General features: G+C 41.3%; 1 protein-coding gene across 8 annotated transcripts in view; it reads right to left on the bottom strand.

Moving 5' to 3' along the window:
* Nucleotides 1-17,776, bottom strand: part of EPHX1 (epoxide hydrolase 1) — a 46,126-nt gene that overhangs the window by 5,345 nt on the left and 23,005 nt on the right. For 6 of the 8 annotated variants that reach the window (XM_026060399.1, XM_026060397.1, XM_026060394.1 and 3 more), the window contains 5 exons: nucleotides 15,037-15,224; nucleotides 12,748-12,928; nucleotides 2,786-3,013; nucleotides 1,576-1,705; nucleotides 863-1,077 (listed from right to left, as the gene is read on the bottom strand). In XM_026060399.1, coding sequence (XP_025916184.1) covers nucleotides 863-1,077; nucleotides 1,576-1,705; nucleotides 2,786-3,013; nucleotides 12,748-12,928; nucleotides 15,037-15,219 — 937 coding nt within the window. In that variant the 5' untranslated portion in view covers nucleotides 15,220-15,224. Of the gene's footprint in view, nucleotides 1-862; nucleotides 1,078-1,575; nucleotides 1,706-2,785; nucleotides 3,014-12,747; nucleotides 12,929-13,404; nucleotides 15,013-15,036; nucleotides 15,225-17,776 lie in introns of those variants that run through there. The other 2 variants (XM_026060401.1, XM_026060400.1) reach the window with 2 other exon arrangements.

Here is a 17,776-nt window from a genome sequence, read left to right as displayed (position 1 = left end):
AAGGAGCAGAACTGGGTCTAGCCATCTGTCACCTACAGCTTCCCCATCTTTTCTTGAAGCATACAAGGAATTAAGAGACTAGAAATTTTCAAAGACCACAACTCAAAGCAAGCCAAATTACTTAAAATCCATTTAGTTATCATTTTGCATACACATTTTAAGAATATACCCATTTCTGTGCTAAGAAAAAAGTTTCTTTAGCTGTATTCTTAATTAATCCACAGTGAGTGAATTGCTGCTGCACTAAACTAAGCTATATCCAGTATTCTTCAATCAGTTGTCCAACAATGAGAGAGAACTAAATTTGATTTACTCTTCAGGTATTACTTATCCCTATAAACAATGTAGCTTGTATGCTGAAACAGCTAAAAGCCTCTTTTAGGTTCCATCATTTAAATGTGGTCCATTCTCTGTGAAGAAATTATACTTTGTTCTCAGTGTAGCTGTGTTTGAAATGGAATTGCAGTCCCTGGTGAAGTGGAAAAGTATTAAATAAACTATTTTCTTTATGAAAACTGAAAATTAGGTCACCAGCATTTAGAGATTGTCAGGCACATGACCACATACTCAGTTTTGATGTGCAGATTTACCGTTTCTGCATGCAAGAAATGAGTTAAACACTACACACAAATATGCATTCTTTTCTGATTTGCATATAGAAGAGGAGCATACCTTTAAAAATCTCAAACCTTCCTATTTCAATTGGAAAAAAAAAAGATTTTCTGTACATTTTAAGCAATGTATTTTGTTTCTAGAACAGAAAAGTACAATTAAAATTAACAGACTAMGTATTCTGAGCTTTGAAGGTTTCTTGTTTTTTTTGTTTTGTTGTTGTTGGGTTTTTTTGTTTTTTGTTTTTTACCAACAGTATCAGGCTTTGTAGCCTGTATGTGAGCATAGCCAGACTCCTTCAAGATCCTGTAGAGTCCTTTTTCCAAGAAGGGAAACATCCGCTTAACATCTTCATCCTGGAATCCGAAGAGCCCTGGAAGATAGCGTCCCAGCAGAATGGAGAGCACATGGGTGAATCCCACTTTTGTAACTGAGGCTAAATTTAAGTGAAGGCCTTTCATATGGCTAAAAACAAAAACAGAAAAACCCCACACAAATTAACAAAAATAAAATCTGACTCAAAAGTTGTTAAATTTAAAATGTTATTAACAAAATGGACGAACTTAAATTCTGATCCTATAATTAGATCATTGCTCATCGCCTTAGCTGTACTTTTTAGTATGGCTTTTCATGTGAAAAACAAGTCAAAGGGGCAACTGTCAGTAATCAGCACGTCACTAGGCCACAAATCCTCCTTTTGCTACAAATACTTGTCCCACTCCAGACCTGATCTGGGGCCATCACAAAACTACTACGCAACTGGTTGTCTTTTTGGAAGAAACCCAGGAAGAGTATACAGTTCTGGATTGCTGCTTAACACCGAGCACTGAAGACAGAAACTGCACAGTGCTCATATGAGGACTTGGATAGGAACTCTCAAGTGCATGAGCAATGCTTTACTATTTAAAGAATAAAACAGCTTTGCATGCCAATCATCCAGCACTGTACCAAAGGGGTACTCACTTGGGAGCAATCTGGGCCAGATTGGTGCAGATGAGCCAGCCCCAGTCACCACCTTGTGCGTAGAACTCACTGAATCCCAGTCTGAGCATCAATTCATAAAAGACAGAAGCAGCGCTTACAGAATTAAAGTCTGTTAAAAAAAAAAACAAAAAAAAAACTGCATTAACTCCTGCTATGCTTCTGCATGTGCAGCATTTATTCTCCCTGTAAAGGCAATAGCCAAGTTCCTAAGAAGCTACACGTCCATTCTGTCCATTCTGCTTGCCACGCTCTTCCTAGTGGCAGGTTATTGAGGCCCTTGTCACACCCAGGTAAGGTCTAGAGAACGAGCAGAAACCAGGAGGAGAAAGTTCAGCGCTCATTACAGACCGCTGTTCTCCTATCCCCAACGGTTCTCCATGCGCTTGCCCCACTGAGGGGTTGCTGGTCTCCCTGTTAACCACAGTCGTACTCCAGCTGAGCGTGACCAGTGGCTCTGAGCATCGCCCTGGGAACGTGTTCCCGTTTTGTCAACCATGAGCACACAGTTTCAGCTTAATGATAGCTGGAAGCATCCACTAGTAACACAATCCTCCACCAAATGCTGACCACTTCCAGAATACACACGGATMACACTGTCAAATCATAACCGTGGAAGTAGAGAAAAGCAAAGCCAACCTCTCCTCCCTCCCCACAAATCCTTCACCTACACACACAGTTAGATACTAAGCTCAGTGTCACCTTAAACACTACCGAGCTCAGATTTCCTGCAGCTTGTGCTTGGCTACTTCAGAGCACAGACAGAGCAAGCAGGTACCTGGCTGCAATCTGCCATGTAGATACCTGAACTGATTTGTTTCAACTATTGCTTCTCACCTCCTTGTATAAAGCTGTTGAATGTAGATTCAAAACAACCAGAAGAAACAGTAACAATTTAAGTTTACTCTGCTCACCAGCATACCATTCACCGAGTCATGAGTTGCAGTTCACAAATTGTCACTTAACTTTTTATAGTCCTTTGTAAATTATCTATACGTTGCTCCTGAAACTAATTAATGGTGTCATCTGAAGTCACACTCTTACCTCCCTCTTTCCACAGGACACACAGGCTCTTCGTTTCTACACTGGGAAAACGAGAGGAACCAGGAGGGATTGCTCTGCTAATAGGGGCTGTTCTATCACTGTGAGACCAAGGGCTGTATAAAATTCAACTTCTTCCCACACATCGTACCTTTTTTGTGGGGTGCTTCTGAGAAGCCATAGCCAGGGATAGATGGGCAAATGACTTCAAAAATGTGTTCATCACTGAGGCCGTGGCTAGCGGGGTCCGTCAGAAGAGGGATAATTTTGTAAAACTCGTAAAATGAGCCAGGCCAACCATGAACCATTAATAATGGCTTTGCAGACCGGCCTTCAGGCAAGCGAGGAGGCTTTACATGAACAAAATGGATATCAATACCTGTAAAAAATAAAATAATTAATTAACATGTCCAAATTTACCATGACACTGAAACTAATCACAGAACAGACAGATTCTGAAGTCTTTTGGTGTCTATGCAAACACACTGCACTTCTGTGGATCCATTTATCCAAGGAACTTAAAGTACTTTATAATGGGCAATTAAGCATCACAGCAGCCAAATGAGGTAGGCATACTTCTGTTTTAAAATAAATTGGCAAATTAAGGCCTAGAAGTGAAGCAGTCTACTAATGATAACACAGTGACTCACACAGCCTAAAAGGCAGAAGAGACAATTACATCATTTAGTCCAAGTGGCTGAATATCACATGCCCTTAAATTTCACCCAAATATTCCTACACAGAGCCAGATCAGCTTCAGCCAACCACAAGATTTCTTCCTGAAAGACATACAGTTACGACTTGAAGGCATTGAGAGATGGAGAATCCATCACAGCCAGGAGCCGTTCCTTTTGGGGAAGTTAATCACTTTGCTTGTTTTGTGCATGCCTTATTTTACATCTGAACATGTCTGGCTTCTGTCTCCACCATTGATCCTAATCTTGCAGCAAAAGGAATTCAAAAAGCCTTCAGTAAGCACTCCCTCTCTGTGGAGGCCTCCTGTAATCAAGTCATACATCTTAACTTTTGATAAGCTAATCTCATTGAATCAAGAATTTGAAAAAAAAGCCTTGCTAAAAGAGATTTAAGCAGCTTGATTTTATGGTTCTTTTCTACCTTTTGTCCAGAATGTTCAGTATCTTTTTGAGTAAACCAAAATGGGAAACCATAATCTAGAACCATTCTCATCACTCTTAAGTAAAAAGTAAAAATTGCAGTCGTATTTCCTGTGTGATCTGTATGATCTATAAACAGACATGCCACAGTGTCACACTACAGGTTCCTAGCGAACTGCTTATTCTCAGACCTGTCCAAGGCTTTGCTTTCCGTGATACAATAATTCACTCTATCAGTAGAGCCTGCAGGCCTCACTTTTTGATGTATATAAACACTTCTCACTTGCATCAGCCCCAGCTCACCAGCAATCCCAGCCTCTCTCACTGACTGACATTTCCCCATCCTTATTTACAATTCTGTGAATTTCTCTATTCTCTGAAAATTTTTCAGTGATGACAGAAGTTAAGAATCTTTCACACATTTAACTTTGTCTTATCATGGCCTCCTGCGCATCTCTGTAATCATTCTTAATGCAAAAACCTCTCTCCATGTTGCTATCTACATGGCATTGTCCTCAGCCTCCTTTCCTCTTCTTCTGTCTCAGACAATACACTTTTTTTTCCCCTTTTTTTTTAAGGGAGGACTCTGCATTTTATCTTGTTCGGCCCTGTGTTGCTTATGTTTAAATAAAACCTTTATGTCTACCTGCCATATAACAATCATTTATTTATTGTCACAAATCTATTTTATATATTACAGTCAGCTGCCCCATGTCAAATAATGTACATGTATGGGTTCAAGTAAAAATAGTATAGATTCAAGCTTGAATTTTGCCATCAAATCAGATATCTGTCTGCTTTGCTCCAAATCCACAACAATACCCACAAATGATCCAAGCACAACCCTGATTCAAGTATTTCAAAAGTTTGGTTTTGTTACCAGAGGCCTCAGACAAGAAGTCTCAGATGGGGGGGAACGGTTACCAGGGGCCTCAGACAAGAATATACCCAAGGACACAGTTCTCACAACTGTGACTGGTACATCCTGAAGGAGTGCAGATAAACCAGCAGAAACCAAGATAAGGAACAAGACAGCTTTCTCAAACAAAGAGATGAGCCAAGCYGAGACCATATATGGAAAAGGAGCTCAGAGTTCATGGAAAGACACTAAGAGGCACCTCTTCAGCAACCACTAGGGACCACCAGAGACCCCCACAGAAGCCCCTTGGAGACTCAGACTGCATGCGTAATGACTATGYAAATATGATAATTAGYTCCAGGRAATAGAATGAATATGTATAATCATTCCAGGAAWTTTAATGCATATGTATGTAACAGAGCAATATAAACTTTGGCTGATACAACACACGGCATGCACGCTGGGTGGAGCGATCCCCCGTGCATCCAGTGCTGTAATAAAGAGAATGCCTGCTTCTTAATGCTACATTGGTGTTAAGGAGGTTTTTTTACTCCCGATTTCGGTGACAGTTTTGGCACCCCAGATGGGACTCTGCTTCTGAATYTCGACAGATCCGTGGGATCGCAGGACCTCCAGCCGGCACCAAGGGATTCTCGGGGAGAACCTCCGATCCCCGGACCGAAGAGCTCTGAACAAGACCCCTGGGAAAGTAAAGGCATTCCCTTCTTTAAAAGGTTGGGTTGCCTGCCTGTAAGGCCAGGCGAAAGGCCTGCAGCGTTGGGCTACAGAGGTACCTCAAGGGGAAGGTAAGGTTATAGTTCTGCTAGACGAAAGTCGGTGGGACATCCGGGTTGGCATTTTGTGCACAATTGGGGGTTAAGGTCCCACTAGGGCCGGTTAGAGTCCTGAATTGCTCGATATTTGTGGTAATTTGACATTTGGAATGTTATTGGACTTTGTTTTGTGGATTTTGTGGTTATGGGTAACCAAGCATCGAAAGACAGGGGGATCTTGAAGAAATCACCTCTGGGATGTATTTTAAGGTATTGGAAGGAGGTGGCAGGTCCTTCAGGAGGTACACTTACAAAAAGGCAATTAATTGAATATTGTAATCATTGGTGGCCAGTGTATACTTTAGACAATCAGGAAAAATGGCCTAAGAATGGAACTGTGAACTACAATACCATATTACAATTAATGTTGTTTTGCTGGAGGGAGGGGAAATGGGATGAAGCAATGAATGTAGATTTGTTTTTTGCATTAAGGGACCACCCTGAATGGCAGAAAGATTGTGGAATGATTCCACGGCATCCAATGATACCAGCACTAGAGAAAGAGGGAAAGGGTCGAAACTTGAAAAGGTGTTGTTACGCTTGCAGTATTCGAAAAAGGTGTTTAAAGTGTGAACGGGAGGAGGAAGAAGATTTGGAATTGATGGTTGTTCCCCGACAGAGGTTGGGGGGGSATTTTGAGGATATCGGTGGGGCTGGAGGGGCAGAAGGATTTAGTCCGATTGCAGGGAGAACAAGAGGACGACAAGGGGAAGCGGGGGAGGTTTTACAGGCTCCCCCTCGGCAGGCAGTTGGAAATAACGGAACAGTAACAGTTAAAGTACCTTTTTCAATAACAGAGTTAAGGTCCTGGAAGGAAAGAGCAGGGAGCTATAGAGAGGATCCAGAGAGAGTGGCTAGAGTGTTTGAAACTATAATTAGGACTCAGGACCCAGATTGGAATGATTTACAGGTAATATTAAACACACTGCTGAATAGTACTGAAAAGAAGATGGTATTAAACACTGCTCGGAAACAGGCGGAAGGAGCACTTGCTGGTGGGGGTTTGCAGGGAACAACAGACCAGAATTTTCCTGCTGCAGACCCAGAGTGGGATCCTAACCAGCCGGGACCCCGGGGACTTTTAACAAGATATCAGAGATAGATAGATAATGTTTGGCATAAAACACGCCATGCCAAAAGTGATTAATTGGTCTAAGCTATATGAGGTCAGACAAGAGCCAAATGAATCCCCGTCTGCTTTTATGGAACGATTAAAGGCTACTGCCAGGAAATACACCAACCTGGATCCTGAAAAACCAGAGGAAGCCCAGCAGTTAACTTCAATTTTTATGGGACAGTCAGCCCCAGACATAAGAAAGAAACTTCAGAAATTAGAAGGGGCAGATTCAAGAGATCTAGGGAAAATGTTAGAAGTGGCATGGACAGCTTTTAATAATAGGGAAAAGGAAAAAGAGATGCGACAGATTCGAAGGGAATACCTAAGAGAAAGGAGATGATTGATTGTTGCTTTAACCAGGGCTCTTGGAGGAGCCTATAGAGAAAGGGAAGGCACCGGGGGGGGGGGCGGGTACCAAAGCATGAGAAGAGTTAGGGGAAAGGGAAAATCACCTCCTTTAGTGCAAGCCCGTCTTGCGAAAGATCAGTGCGCAATCTGCAAAGAAAGGGGGCATTGGAAAAGGGAATGTCCCCAGGCTGGGAACTTAGACCCAGCCCTGCAAGCCATTAAGCTAATGACATTAAACGATGAATCCTGAAGGGGACCAGGGGAATCATCCCCAGCCGAACCCCTGGTTACACTGAGGCTGGGAAATGCTGAAGTAGAATTTTTAGTTGATACAGGAGCCACTTACTCTGTACTTAATACTTGCAAAGGAAACTTTAGCCATGAAACTGTAAGCGTTATTGGTGCTACAGGGAAAGGAGAGAATGGACCCTTTTTGCAGCCCTTAAAATTTAAATTGGGAAAACAATGGGTGACTCATCAATTTTTATATATGCCTGAATGTCCCATACCCTTGATGGGAAGGGATTTATTGAATAAGTTGAACGCACAGATAACCTTTAAGAATGGAGAGGTGCAGCTACTAATACCTGAATCAAAAGCTGTGGAAGCAAGAATTTTTATGTTACAGAGCATGCAAAAACTGGAGGAAGAGATTCCTGCCGAAGTAGAAGACGCAGTAATACCCTTGGTATGGGCTAGCGGAATTCCAGGTTGGTCTAAATTGGCAAAACCAGTGAAGGTTGTTCTAAAATCTGGAACTAAACCGGTAAGACAAAAACAGTATCCTATTAAATGGGAGGCCAGAAAAGGTTTGGAAGAATTAATAACTAAGTTTTTGAATTATGGACTATTGATAGACTGTGAATCAGAATATAACACCCTGATATTACCAGTAAAGAAACAAAATGGCAAGGAATATAGGTTGGTTCAGGATTTAAGAGCCGTGAATCAGATTGTTCAAGATATTCACCCAGTAGTGGCTAACCCATATACCTTGCTGACATCCCTGAAGGAGAACCATAAATGGTTTACTGTACTTGATCTCAAGGATGCCTTTTTCTGCATACCTCTAGACAAAGACAGTCAGGCAATATTCACCTTTGAATGGGAAAGCCCCACCACTGGACGCAAAACACAACTTACTTGGATGGTGTTACCTCAGGGGTTCAAAAATAGTCCAACAATATTTGGCAACCAATTGTCCAAGGAACTGGAATCATGGAAAAGGGAAAACCTGGAAGGAACAATACTGCAGTATGTAGATGACATTTTGTTGGCTGCGGAGACTAGGAGAGAGCATCTACAGATGACCATAAGCCTGTTGAATTTCCTAGGACAAAGAGGATATCGTGTATCAAAAAGTAAGGCTCAGGTAGGGAAAGAGACTGTGATTTATTTAGGTTTTGAGATTTCACAAGGACAACGGAGACTGGGAGCCAGCAGAAAAGAAGCGATCTGCCAAACTCCAGAACCCAAAACTGCACAAGAGCTGAGGGCATTCTTGGGTAYGGCCGGATGGTGCAGACTTTGGATTCCCAACTATGGGCTATTAGTAAAACCCCTTTATGAAATTTTGAAGGGGTCAAATGAGAACTACCTACTATGGACCTCCGAATGCCAAGTAGCTTTTAAAGATTTTAAAAAGGCTCTGATGTCAGCACCTGCATTGGGACTGCCCGATTTGTCTAAACCCTTTGAGCTATTTATACATGAACGACAACATCTCGCCCTGGGCGTGCTGACTCAGAAACTGGGAACATGGAGAAGAGCTGTGGGATATTTCTCCAAACAATTGGACAGCGTGAGTAAAGGATGGCCAGGGTGTTTGCATGCTGCAGCCGCAACTGTTCTTTTAATCCAAGAAGCTAGAAAATTAACAATAGGACAAAGAATCATAGTGTATGTTCCGCATATGGTGATTTCTGTCTTAGAACAAAAGGGGGGACATTGGCTGTCTCCAAGCCGTATGCTCAAATACCAAGTTATCTTGTTGGAACAGGATGATGTGGAACTCAAAACCACCGCAGCAATCAACCCAGCGATGTTTTTGAACTCAGAAGTAAGGGACCCCGAACCCTTGCACCATGATTGCCTGCAAACCATTGAACACGTATATTCAAGCAGACAGGATCTAAGAGATGAACCGTTAACTAATCCTGATTTGGAGTTGTTTACAGATGGTAGCAGCTTTGTACGAGATGGGAAACGGATGGCCGGATACGCAGTGGTCACAACTACACGGGTAATAGAGGCTGGGGCCCTACCCATTAACACGTCAGCCCAGAAGGCGGAATTGATAGCGTTGAGACAAGCCCTGAAGATAGCTGAAGGGAAAAAGGTAAATATATGGACTGACTCAAAGCATGCATTTGGGACAGTCCATGCACATGGGGCTATCTGGAAGGAGAGAGGATTGCTGACAGCTCAAGGATCACCTATTAAATACAAGGAAGAAATTCTCCAACTTCTACAGAATATTCAAAAACCTGAGGAAGTGGCAATAATGCATTGCAAGGCACATCAATTTGGACAAACCACAGTAAATGCGGGTAATCGATTAGCTGATAAAACCGCTAGAGAGGTGGCCAAACAAGGCATCCTTGTATTGGTACCAGCAAAACAGATGAAGCTCCCAATTCTGAAACCTAATTACAGTGAGGCAGATCAACAATTAGCATCACTGCTAAAAGCAACCCCAAACGGAGAGGGTTGGTTAATAACTCCTACAAAACAGGTCATTGTTCCACAACAGATAATGACCAAAATTGTAAAGAAGAAACACGAAGAAACACACTGGGGTAGTGAGGCTATGACTTCTACTCTTCAAAATTTGATTATATGTGTAGGAATGACTGGAACAGTAAAGTCTGTAATGGCAAAAAGTGCCCTGTTTGTTTAAAAATTAATCCTATGAACAGGAAAAGACTGCCCCCGGGGACCACTAAGCAAGGAAGTTCCCCCGGAGATTATTGGGGGAATTGATTTTTCTGAATTACCAAGACAAAACAGCTATAGATATCTCCTGGTATTAGCTGACACCTTCTTGGGATGGCTGGAAGCTTTTCCCTGTCGCACCAACAAAGCTAGGGAAGTAACTAAAATATTGCTCAAAGAAATAATACCAAGATTCGGGGTACTGATAGGAATGTCCTCTGATCGGAGCCTGCATTTTGTGGCAGATATAGTCCAACAGCTAAGTAAAATTCAAATAAGAATGCAGAAAATAATTTGAAACCCGTAACCTGGGAGTGTTGCTGAATTATWTGTAGATTTTTTTGCTTTTTAGAAATCAGAAAATTAGAAGTCGATTAATTAATCAAACAGGAGAACTAATCAACAGATTATTAGTATTTTAATTGGGGTAGCCATGATGTTAACTGACTGCTCAGTCAATCAGGGAACGAACCATGAAAATCTTTACGAGGAGGCAAAGATATGATTGGCAGAGAAATTAAACATGTCAAACTRCTGGATATGTTCGCAGATAACGTTGGGGGGAACAGGGTTTCCTTTTAAACCCACCCCTCTAGGATGGTCAGAATATTGTGTTTTACATGACTGGAATAATCAGACATGATTAAAAGCAACAAACCATACCTATGCGGACTCCCTAGCCGCCAACTGTACTGCTGAAACTAACAATAGCATGGTGTTGGCTAAGTGGCCGAAACAACCATCTCTACTGATAAATAGTGAAAATAAACCTAAACCTGAAGCTATAAAATTAGGTTATGTGGAGGACGGGTTTCTTTGTTACAAGATGAACAAAATGAACAAAGTGGATGGGTTCAAGGCAGGAGAAAGTAAGTGCAAATATTACCTAACCCCTTCCCGCAATGCCACTCTTCCCTTACAGCACCCAAATGGTACGGTGGTAGGTAATGTCACCTGGTGGCATTCAAATCAAACCTCAGAGGCAACTGCAAATAAATCAACCATCTGGGAAGACCACTTTAATGGTACATATTGGATCTGTGGGAAAAAAAAGCATACCGTTGGCTACCTGGAGGATGGTACGGATCTTGTTATCTAGGTCTGTTAATGCCCCCATTTAGAGTTGTACAACAAGTTTCATCAGGACRACCACATTGGAAAAGAGAGATAAAATTAAAATTAAAAAATAAACCTGCCATACCAGAAGGACAAAGGTTTTTCTTTATGCTCTGTCCTATGTGTGCAGTTGCGTCCTATGGAACCAAAATAAATCAACTTAGCAATTTACTAGAAGAGGTGGCTAAYGAGACTATCAAAGTGTTGAACAGTATGAAATGGCTCAAGATAGGATGGTGACTCTACAAAATCGTATGGCCCTAGATTATCTGTTAGCTAGTCAGGGAGGAACATGTGCTCTCATAGGACAAGAATGCTGTACATACATAGATGATGAATTTGAGACCCAACAGAAAGGGATAAACTCAATTGAAAAAGCAGTAGAGGAGTGGGAAAAACAAAAGGAGTTCTCTTCCTCATGGTGGAATTGGTTAACTTCATGGCTACCAAACCTAACCTGGTTAAAAGAATTGTTTGTAATAATTATAGCCATAGTTGTGGTATGCATATTGTGCTGTATTATGATCCAATGTTTACCTTTAATTACGCTATGTTGTACCCAATTGTGTGTACCTGAAAGTCTAAAGTATTATCAGAATTATGCAGTCTAGGTGAGACTCCCAAAGAGGTCTTACTTTGGAAGTCTCAAAGGGGGGAACGGTTACCAGAGGCCTCAGATAAGAAGTCTCAGATGGGGGGGAATGGTTACCAGGGGCCTCAGACAAGAATATACCCAAGGACATAATTCTCGCAACTGTGACTGGTACATCCTGAAGGAGTACAGATAAACCAGCAGAAACCAGTCGAAACCAAGATAAGGAACAAGACAGCTTTCTCAAACAAAGAGATGAGCCAAGCYGAGACCATATATGGAAAAGGAGCTCAGAGTTCATGGAAAGACACTAAGAGGCACCTCTTCAGCAACCACTAGGGACCACCAGAGACCCCCACAGAAGCCCCYTGGAGACTCAGACTGCATGCGTAATGACTATGCAAATATGATAATTAGCTCCAGGRAATAGAATGAATATGTATAATCATTCCAGGAATTTTAATGCATATGTATGTAACAGAGCAATATAAACTTTGGCTGATACAACACACGGCATGCATGCTGGGTGGAGCGATCCCCTGTGCATCCGGTGCTGTAATAAAGAGAATGCCTGCTTCTTAATGCTACATTGGTGTTAAGGAGGTTTTTTTACTCCCGATTTCGGTGACAGTTTGACCAAGCACCAACACTGGCAGATCTTAGCTGAACGACCTCTTTCAGAAGGTCTCTCGGTGTTTTGAATGAAAAGGCAGGCCAGTCACTCACACCTGGCAGCACATCAATCTCCAGTGAAAGGCACTCTGTCTCCAGGCCTACGAGAGCTTGAAATGGCGCAGCAGAGCTCCTTGGCCCTGCAGAGAGGCAGCCAGCACACCCCAGCTGACACGGCTGCCAGACAGGCAGCATCACCGTGACAGCAGCAGCTGGTGAACTACATGGAGCAACAGGAAAAGAGGAGGCATCTGTGGGTATTTTTGCATGACAACATACAAGTCAGGGAACACGTATACATCTTAAGATCCAGTTCTGCTTCCAAATGCCTGTATTTGGCTCCTGTTAATGTCAGCTGATGACCCATCCATGCACAAGGGTATTCCAAGTGTCCTTCCTTTTCCTAAATATTTCAGTTATGACAAGGGAGTTTCTCACCACTGCTGCAGCATGCATACCACTGAGACTTCTTGTAGACAAGATTATGTATTACTGTTCGCTTATTTTTAAGAGAAAAAGCCACACACCTTGAATCTTAGTTTTGAATTGTGGGTAGTTATTGAGAACTTCGACTTGTTTCTTCCAATTGAACTGATTTTTCCAGTAGGAGATAACCTTCCTGAGGTAAACTGAATTAGTCCCATAAAGGAAGCAACTGTTCTCCAGTGGCTCAGTGAATCGAGCCTGGTCAAGTCTCCTAAATAAGTCCTAAAGGGAAAAACAAAGAAGGAAAGAGATATTACAAGCATTTGTGTCTGCCAGCTTGTGCTTTATTTACTGTGCATGCTTTCTAGTTATTCCCAAGTGAAACAAGAACTGCAATGGAAAAAAAAAAAAAACCACTCTCTAAAGATGCTTGTACATTTTGCTGATGCACCATCACCCATTCCAATTCTTGTTCTCCTCTAGATGCCCTCCTTACTCTTCCATTCACAGTTGTCTTCAACACTCTCACTGTCTTTGCTCAGCAGCACTGATCTGTTTGCAAGGCTGATAACCACAGAGATAATATCCCCTTCTAACAGCACCCAAAAACCAACAGGCAGCTATAAAGAAGCTTGTTTATGATACTTGTCTCCATATCGCATTGTTACTCTTCTCTTGCCAGCTAAACAGAGGATATGGCACCTTGCAGAGCGATTACCAAAAGTGCTTAAGTGGCTTCAAAGCATAAGTTTCTTTACCTTTCCATGATACTTTGTTCTCCAGGCTACCTGAGAGCCCAGTCTCACCATCAAGGCATGAATCTGGCTCAGACCTTTTGCTTTCCTTCCCAAACCAACAGGTTGGGTGTCTTCACTGGTAAACACACTGATAGATTTCACATAGCCAAAGTTGGTGAAATCAGACTGGGAGTGAAAGTTTCCAACTCTAGAATAGCTATTAAAGTGACCGTGGTACTGCACTTCAACAGTTTATGGGTGATGCTGAAGATAGATACTGCAAGTTCAGTYCAAAATCACTCAGCAGGGAAGGACAGCCAAGAGTCCCTTCCTACTGCAAACAGAATCACAGAACAGTTGGGGGTGGAAGGCACTTCTGGAGATCCAACTCCCCCTGCTCAAACCTCTGTGGGGTTTAAACCTGAGCAGCATTTTCTAATATAGCCATAAGGACAGCTCCTACTCTGACTAAGATGAGTTAGGTGTATGCATTGGCTCGTGCCTCACACTTCACAGGCAGTCTCAATCTAGGTAAGATGTTAGTATGTGAGCTAACCTTTCTTGGCATTTAACACAAGAAAGGCATGCTATCTTTAACACTTGCTAATGTGGTTAAACTAGTGTGTACAGAAAGCCTGGGTTTTAAATAAAGCTTTTAACATGTCATTACATACATGCTGTTTTGTCCATGCTCAGCATCTTTAAAAACAAAAAAAGGTTTTATTTGATGTATGCTAGCATAACTTTAATCCCTAGTTTATGTAAGAATTTATTTAGTAACAGAGTTTACTACTGATGGATTATGATTCAATAATGTTACAATACTACAGTATAGTATTGTGCATTTTAAAAAAACTGTAGATTAGTATCTATCTTTGTGTCCGCAGTGTAAGGCRAAATCATATTTATTACAATGTCCATTTATATTACTAAGCAGGACAAATGAAGCATTAAACAAAAACCAGGCTTTACAGAGAAAGTAATCTATTATAAATGAACAACATGGGCAATCCCATGAGTACTGTTTAAATCATTACTCCATACAGATCTAGCAAATTGCACAAACCCTGAATTAAACATGCACAACCAACAGTTTTGCTATCTAACAAATTCTGCAACCTATGTATTTTTACCCTATTTACTACCATGGTATTAGCGTTGACCAAACCATATAATCAATTAGAGAAGAATTACCATTCAAGCATTTAAGAGCTGCAACGTTCTTCAGCTGCAAACAAAAGGCACTCAAGTAAACAAAATATTTGTAATTGCCTTTGAAAGAAATAAAATAAAGACACTATTCTTATTCTGGTCTATACAACCAGTCTGAGCAAGGGGCACAAACAGGAGCACAGAGCTGAATAAGCTGGAATACAGTTTTCCTGTCCATTAAGTTTTACAGAGTAGGTTTATTTACTAGCAGTCCTGTGACAAACAACTGAGAGCAAAGATATACAGCACGATGTGAAATTTACCTGTTCATACTTATCTCCTGAACTAATGAAAAATCCCTTCCCACAAGTCCTGCACACTGGTCATCCCTCGTTTTTACAAATGTAGTTATTGGTTCAGTTTAAAAACTACTTGCAAACAAGGTCTGCATTTATTTGGCCATTTCATGCTTCTCTCTCCCCAGTATAGCAATTTGCTTACGCTCAGCTCTTCCTCTGTAGTTTCCACCTTAAATGGACGAATAGTTGTATCTTCTTCAGTGTCAGGCTTTTGTCCCTTGCCCCACCATCCTTCTTTAAAGGGTAATGTCTCTTCTTTCTTCCTGGAAAGGAAGTAGTAGATGACTGTCCCCAAAATCAATGTCACGAGTATGTCAAGCAACATAATGCCTGCAAGAGAAGAACAAAACTCTGGTGAGCCTAATCAGATAGTTCAGAGGCATGTGACATACTTCAAAAAATAAAAGGGTTTACTCACTTTTTAAGATAGGATTTGATCTACATGTTTAAGTTTCACTGATCACTCTCAGGACATCAATACTTCAGTAAAATATTCAAAATAGGACATTTTAACCTACACAACTCAACTGTGGGGAGGTTGTGTGTTACATAAGAGACAGATTTATTAAMAACAGAACTTGGAGCAAGTAAAGAGATCATATGGCTTGAAAATTAAACAGGTCTCTGATTTGCTGGTGATGTTGGCTGACTCAGTGGCCCTTGGTTGCTCCTGAACTTCAAAAGCAGAGGAGGTGACTTTGAATGGAACTAGTTTAATGCTTTTTCTTCCTCCTTAGTTCTAGTTTTCCTAAAAATTCTGAAACGGCATCTTTTCAATAAGGCTCACATATCTATTATTATCCAGGCAAAGCCTAGGTACACTACCAGAAAATAAATAACAGAAGATTTGGAGGCAGAAAAAATAAGGCATTTATACAGAATAAGACCTTAGAAGAATAGGTTGTGTTAGCAAAATATTGATATATATTGCATATTTTTGCATCACCAGATGCTGCATGCCCCATGTTGTTGGTGGCATTTTGTTGCCTATGCCATAAACGGACATCTTACAAGCATCTAGAGGTATCAGATTGCTACAACATTTGGTCAGTATTGAATCTGGGGGGAAAAAACCCACATCCACAGAGTTAGTTCTTCAACCTTCCAATTTCCCCATGGTGTGAACAGCAGGAATACCAAGGCTGCAAGTCTCGCAGAGGCCCGGTTTCTTCTGGTGCACTACCTAAGTGAAGAGCGTGAGGGCAGACATGGCCAGTCTCCCAATCAGCCTGGGGAAGGTGGGGCAGGGAGGGAATGTTTGCACAATGTTGAACAGCAGTGCAAAGGGTAAGAAGACCTTCCCTTTCCTTCTCCCTCTGAACCCTTTTAAAAAGGAAACAGAAGACCGCATGCATGCCCTCCTGGTTCTAAATGCCCTTCCTCAAGCAACAAAATTCTGCCAGAGTAGAAGAACAACCTGATTTCACAGTGTATCAGCATAACCTGACCACAGGGCTGCTGTGCTTTAGTGACATCTTAAGGAAAAAAAAAAAAAGAAAAAGAAAAAAGAAAAAACTAAAGAAATAAATCCATTTTGAGTATTTTTGAACTGGTTCATGCTGCAAGTAGAAAAAATTCAGATTCTCTTTAATAATTAATGTTTTCAAGAATCCCTTTAAGTATGAGAAATGTTTGCAAGGTGGTTCGTGAAAAAGTGTTGTCATCTTTTCAATACATAATTTTAAAGAATGTCATATTTCCAAGACCCATATACTAGGGGAATTGATAAAACATTAAGTATTTCTACACTTTTCTGTAGTGCAAGCATTGTTTATGACACAGAACAGTCTTCGTTTTCTCCAGAGCTGGAAGGTTTTGTTGTTTTTTTCTGCTGCAGAGTAATCTGATGCTCTGAAATTGCTCCAAGGACTAAATAAAATATTTAGTGAAGAGGATGGACCAAATTCATTCCCGGATCAAAGCAAGAATTCTAACACAAGTTAATGGGAGTTCACATAGTTATAACAGGAGTAAAACTGACCCATGTCTTGTATGATTTATTTGACAAGACATATTTTAGTCAGCCTCTTCAGTTAATTTTCAGAAGGCTGGCATCCAAAAACAAAACAAAAAAACCCCCACCACTAAATAAGCACCTACCAAAATATTTGTAGAGAAGTCAGACACTATTGAGATAAGACTGCAAGCTACACAAATACATTGCTTACACATGCAAGTGCTGCAGCCTGGCAAAGCAACTTGAAATTCCTTAATCATCACAGAATAGAGAATGGGAATAAGAGATACTGGAAGAACTGTATCCATTTATTAGTTTCACTGGTCTTTCCATAATTATCGCTGCCATTTGAGGAAGTGCTAGTTTTTCTCAGCCCTATCTTTGGAGCACAAAACAACAATCTCTTCTCACCCCCACCATACTCAAGCCAAGAGTTACCCCAGAATTAAAAAGAGTTTGTTCAGTTTCAGCTTGCCTCAGCACATAAACCAATGCAGTCTAGGAGCCTCCAAAACACATTTAAATTTCACTGCAAAGCAGAACTGGATGAGGTTTTAGAAACCTCAAAGCACATTATGTAAAAATAATACCTACCATGGTATTTAATAGATAGCATTTTTATTACCGAGTCACAGAGAAGCAGCAGCAACTTCTCTGAAATCACAGCACAACTCAAGCCACATGTAGACTACAAAGGTTTGCCAGCATACCTATCTTAACACTACATAAGAAAAATTCAAATTCTTGGCCAACTTCAGTACGTTAACAAAGGCGCAGTACAACCAGCTGTGCCAAGAGCAAAGAAAGCTTCTGTCAGTGCTAGCCCCCATCGGCCAGGAAGGATGGCTGCGGTACCTAGAAAAACAGAAGACGTCTCTCTCACGGCCTATGCTGTATCAGCACCGCGGTATCTGCCAATATGGTG

Source organism: Apteryx rowi, unplaced genomic scaffold (assembly GCF_003343035.1).
Source record: "Apteryx rowi isolate R43461 unplaced genomic scaffold, aptRow1 scaffold_169, whole genome shotgun sequence".
In the NCBI taxonomy this organism is placed as follows: domain Eukaryota; kingdom Metazoa; phylum Chordata; class Aves; order Apterygiformes; family Apterygidae; genus Apteryx; species Apteryx rowi.
Note: the sequence above shows the minus strand (reverse complement) of the source record. Positions and strands in the feature narration are given on the sequence as shown.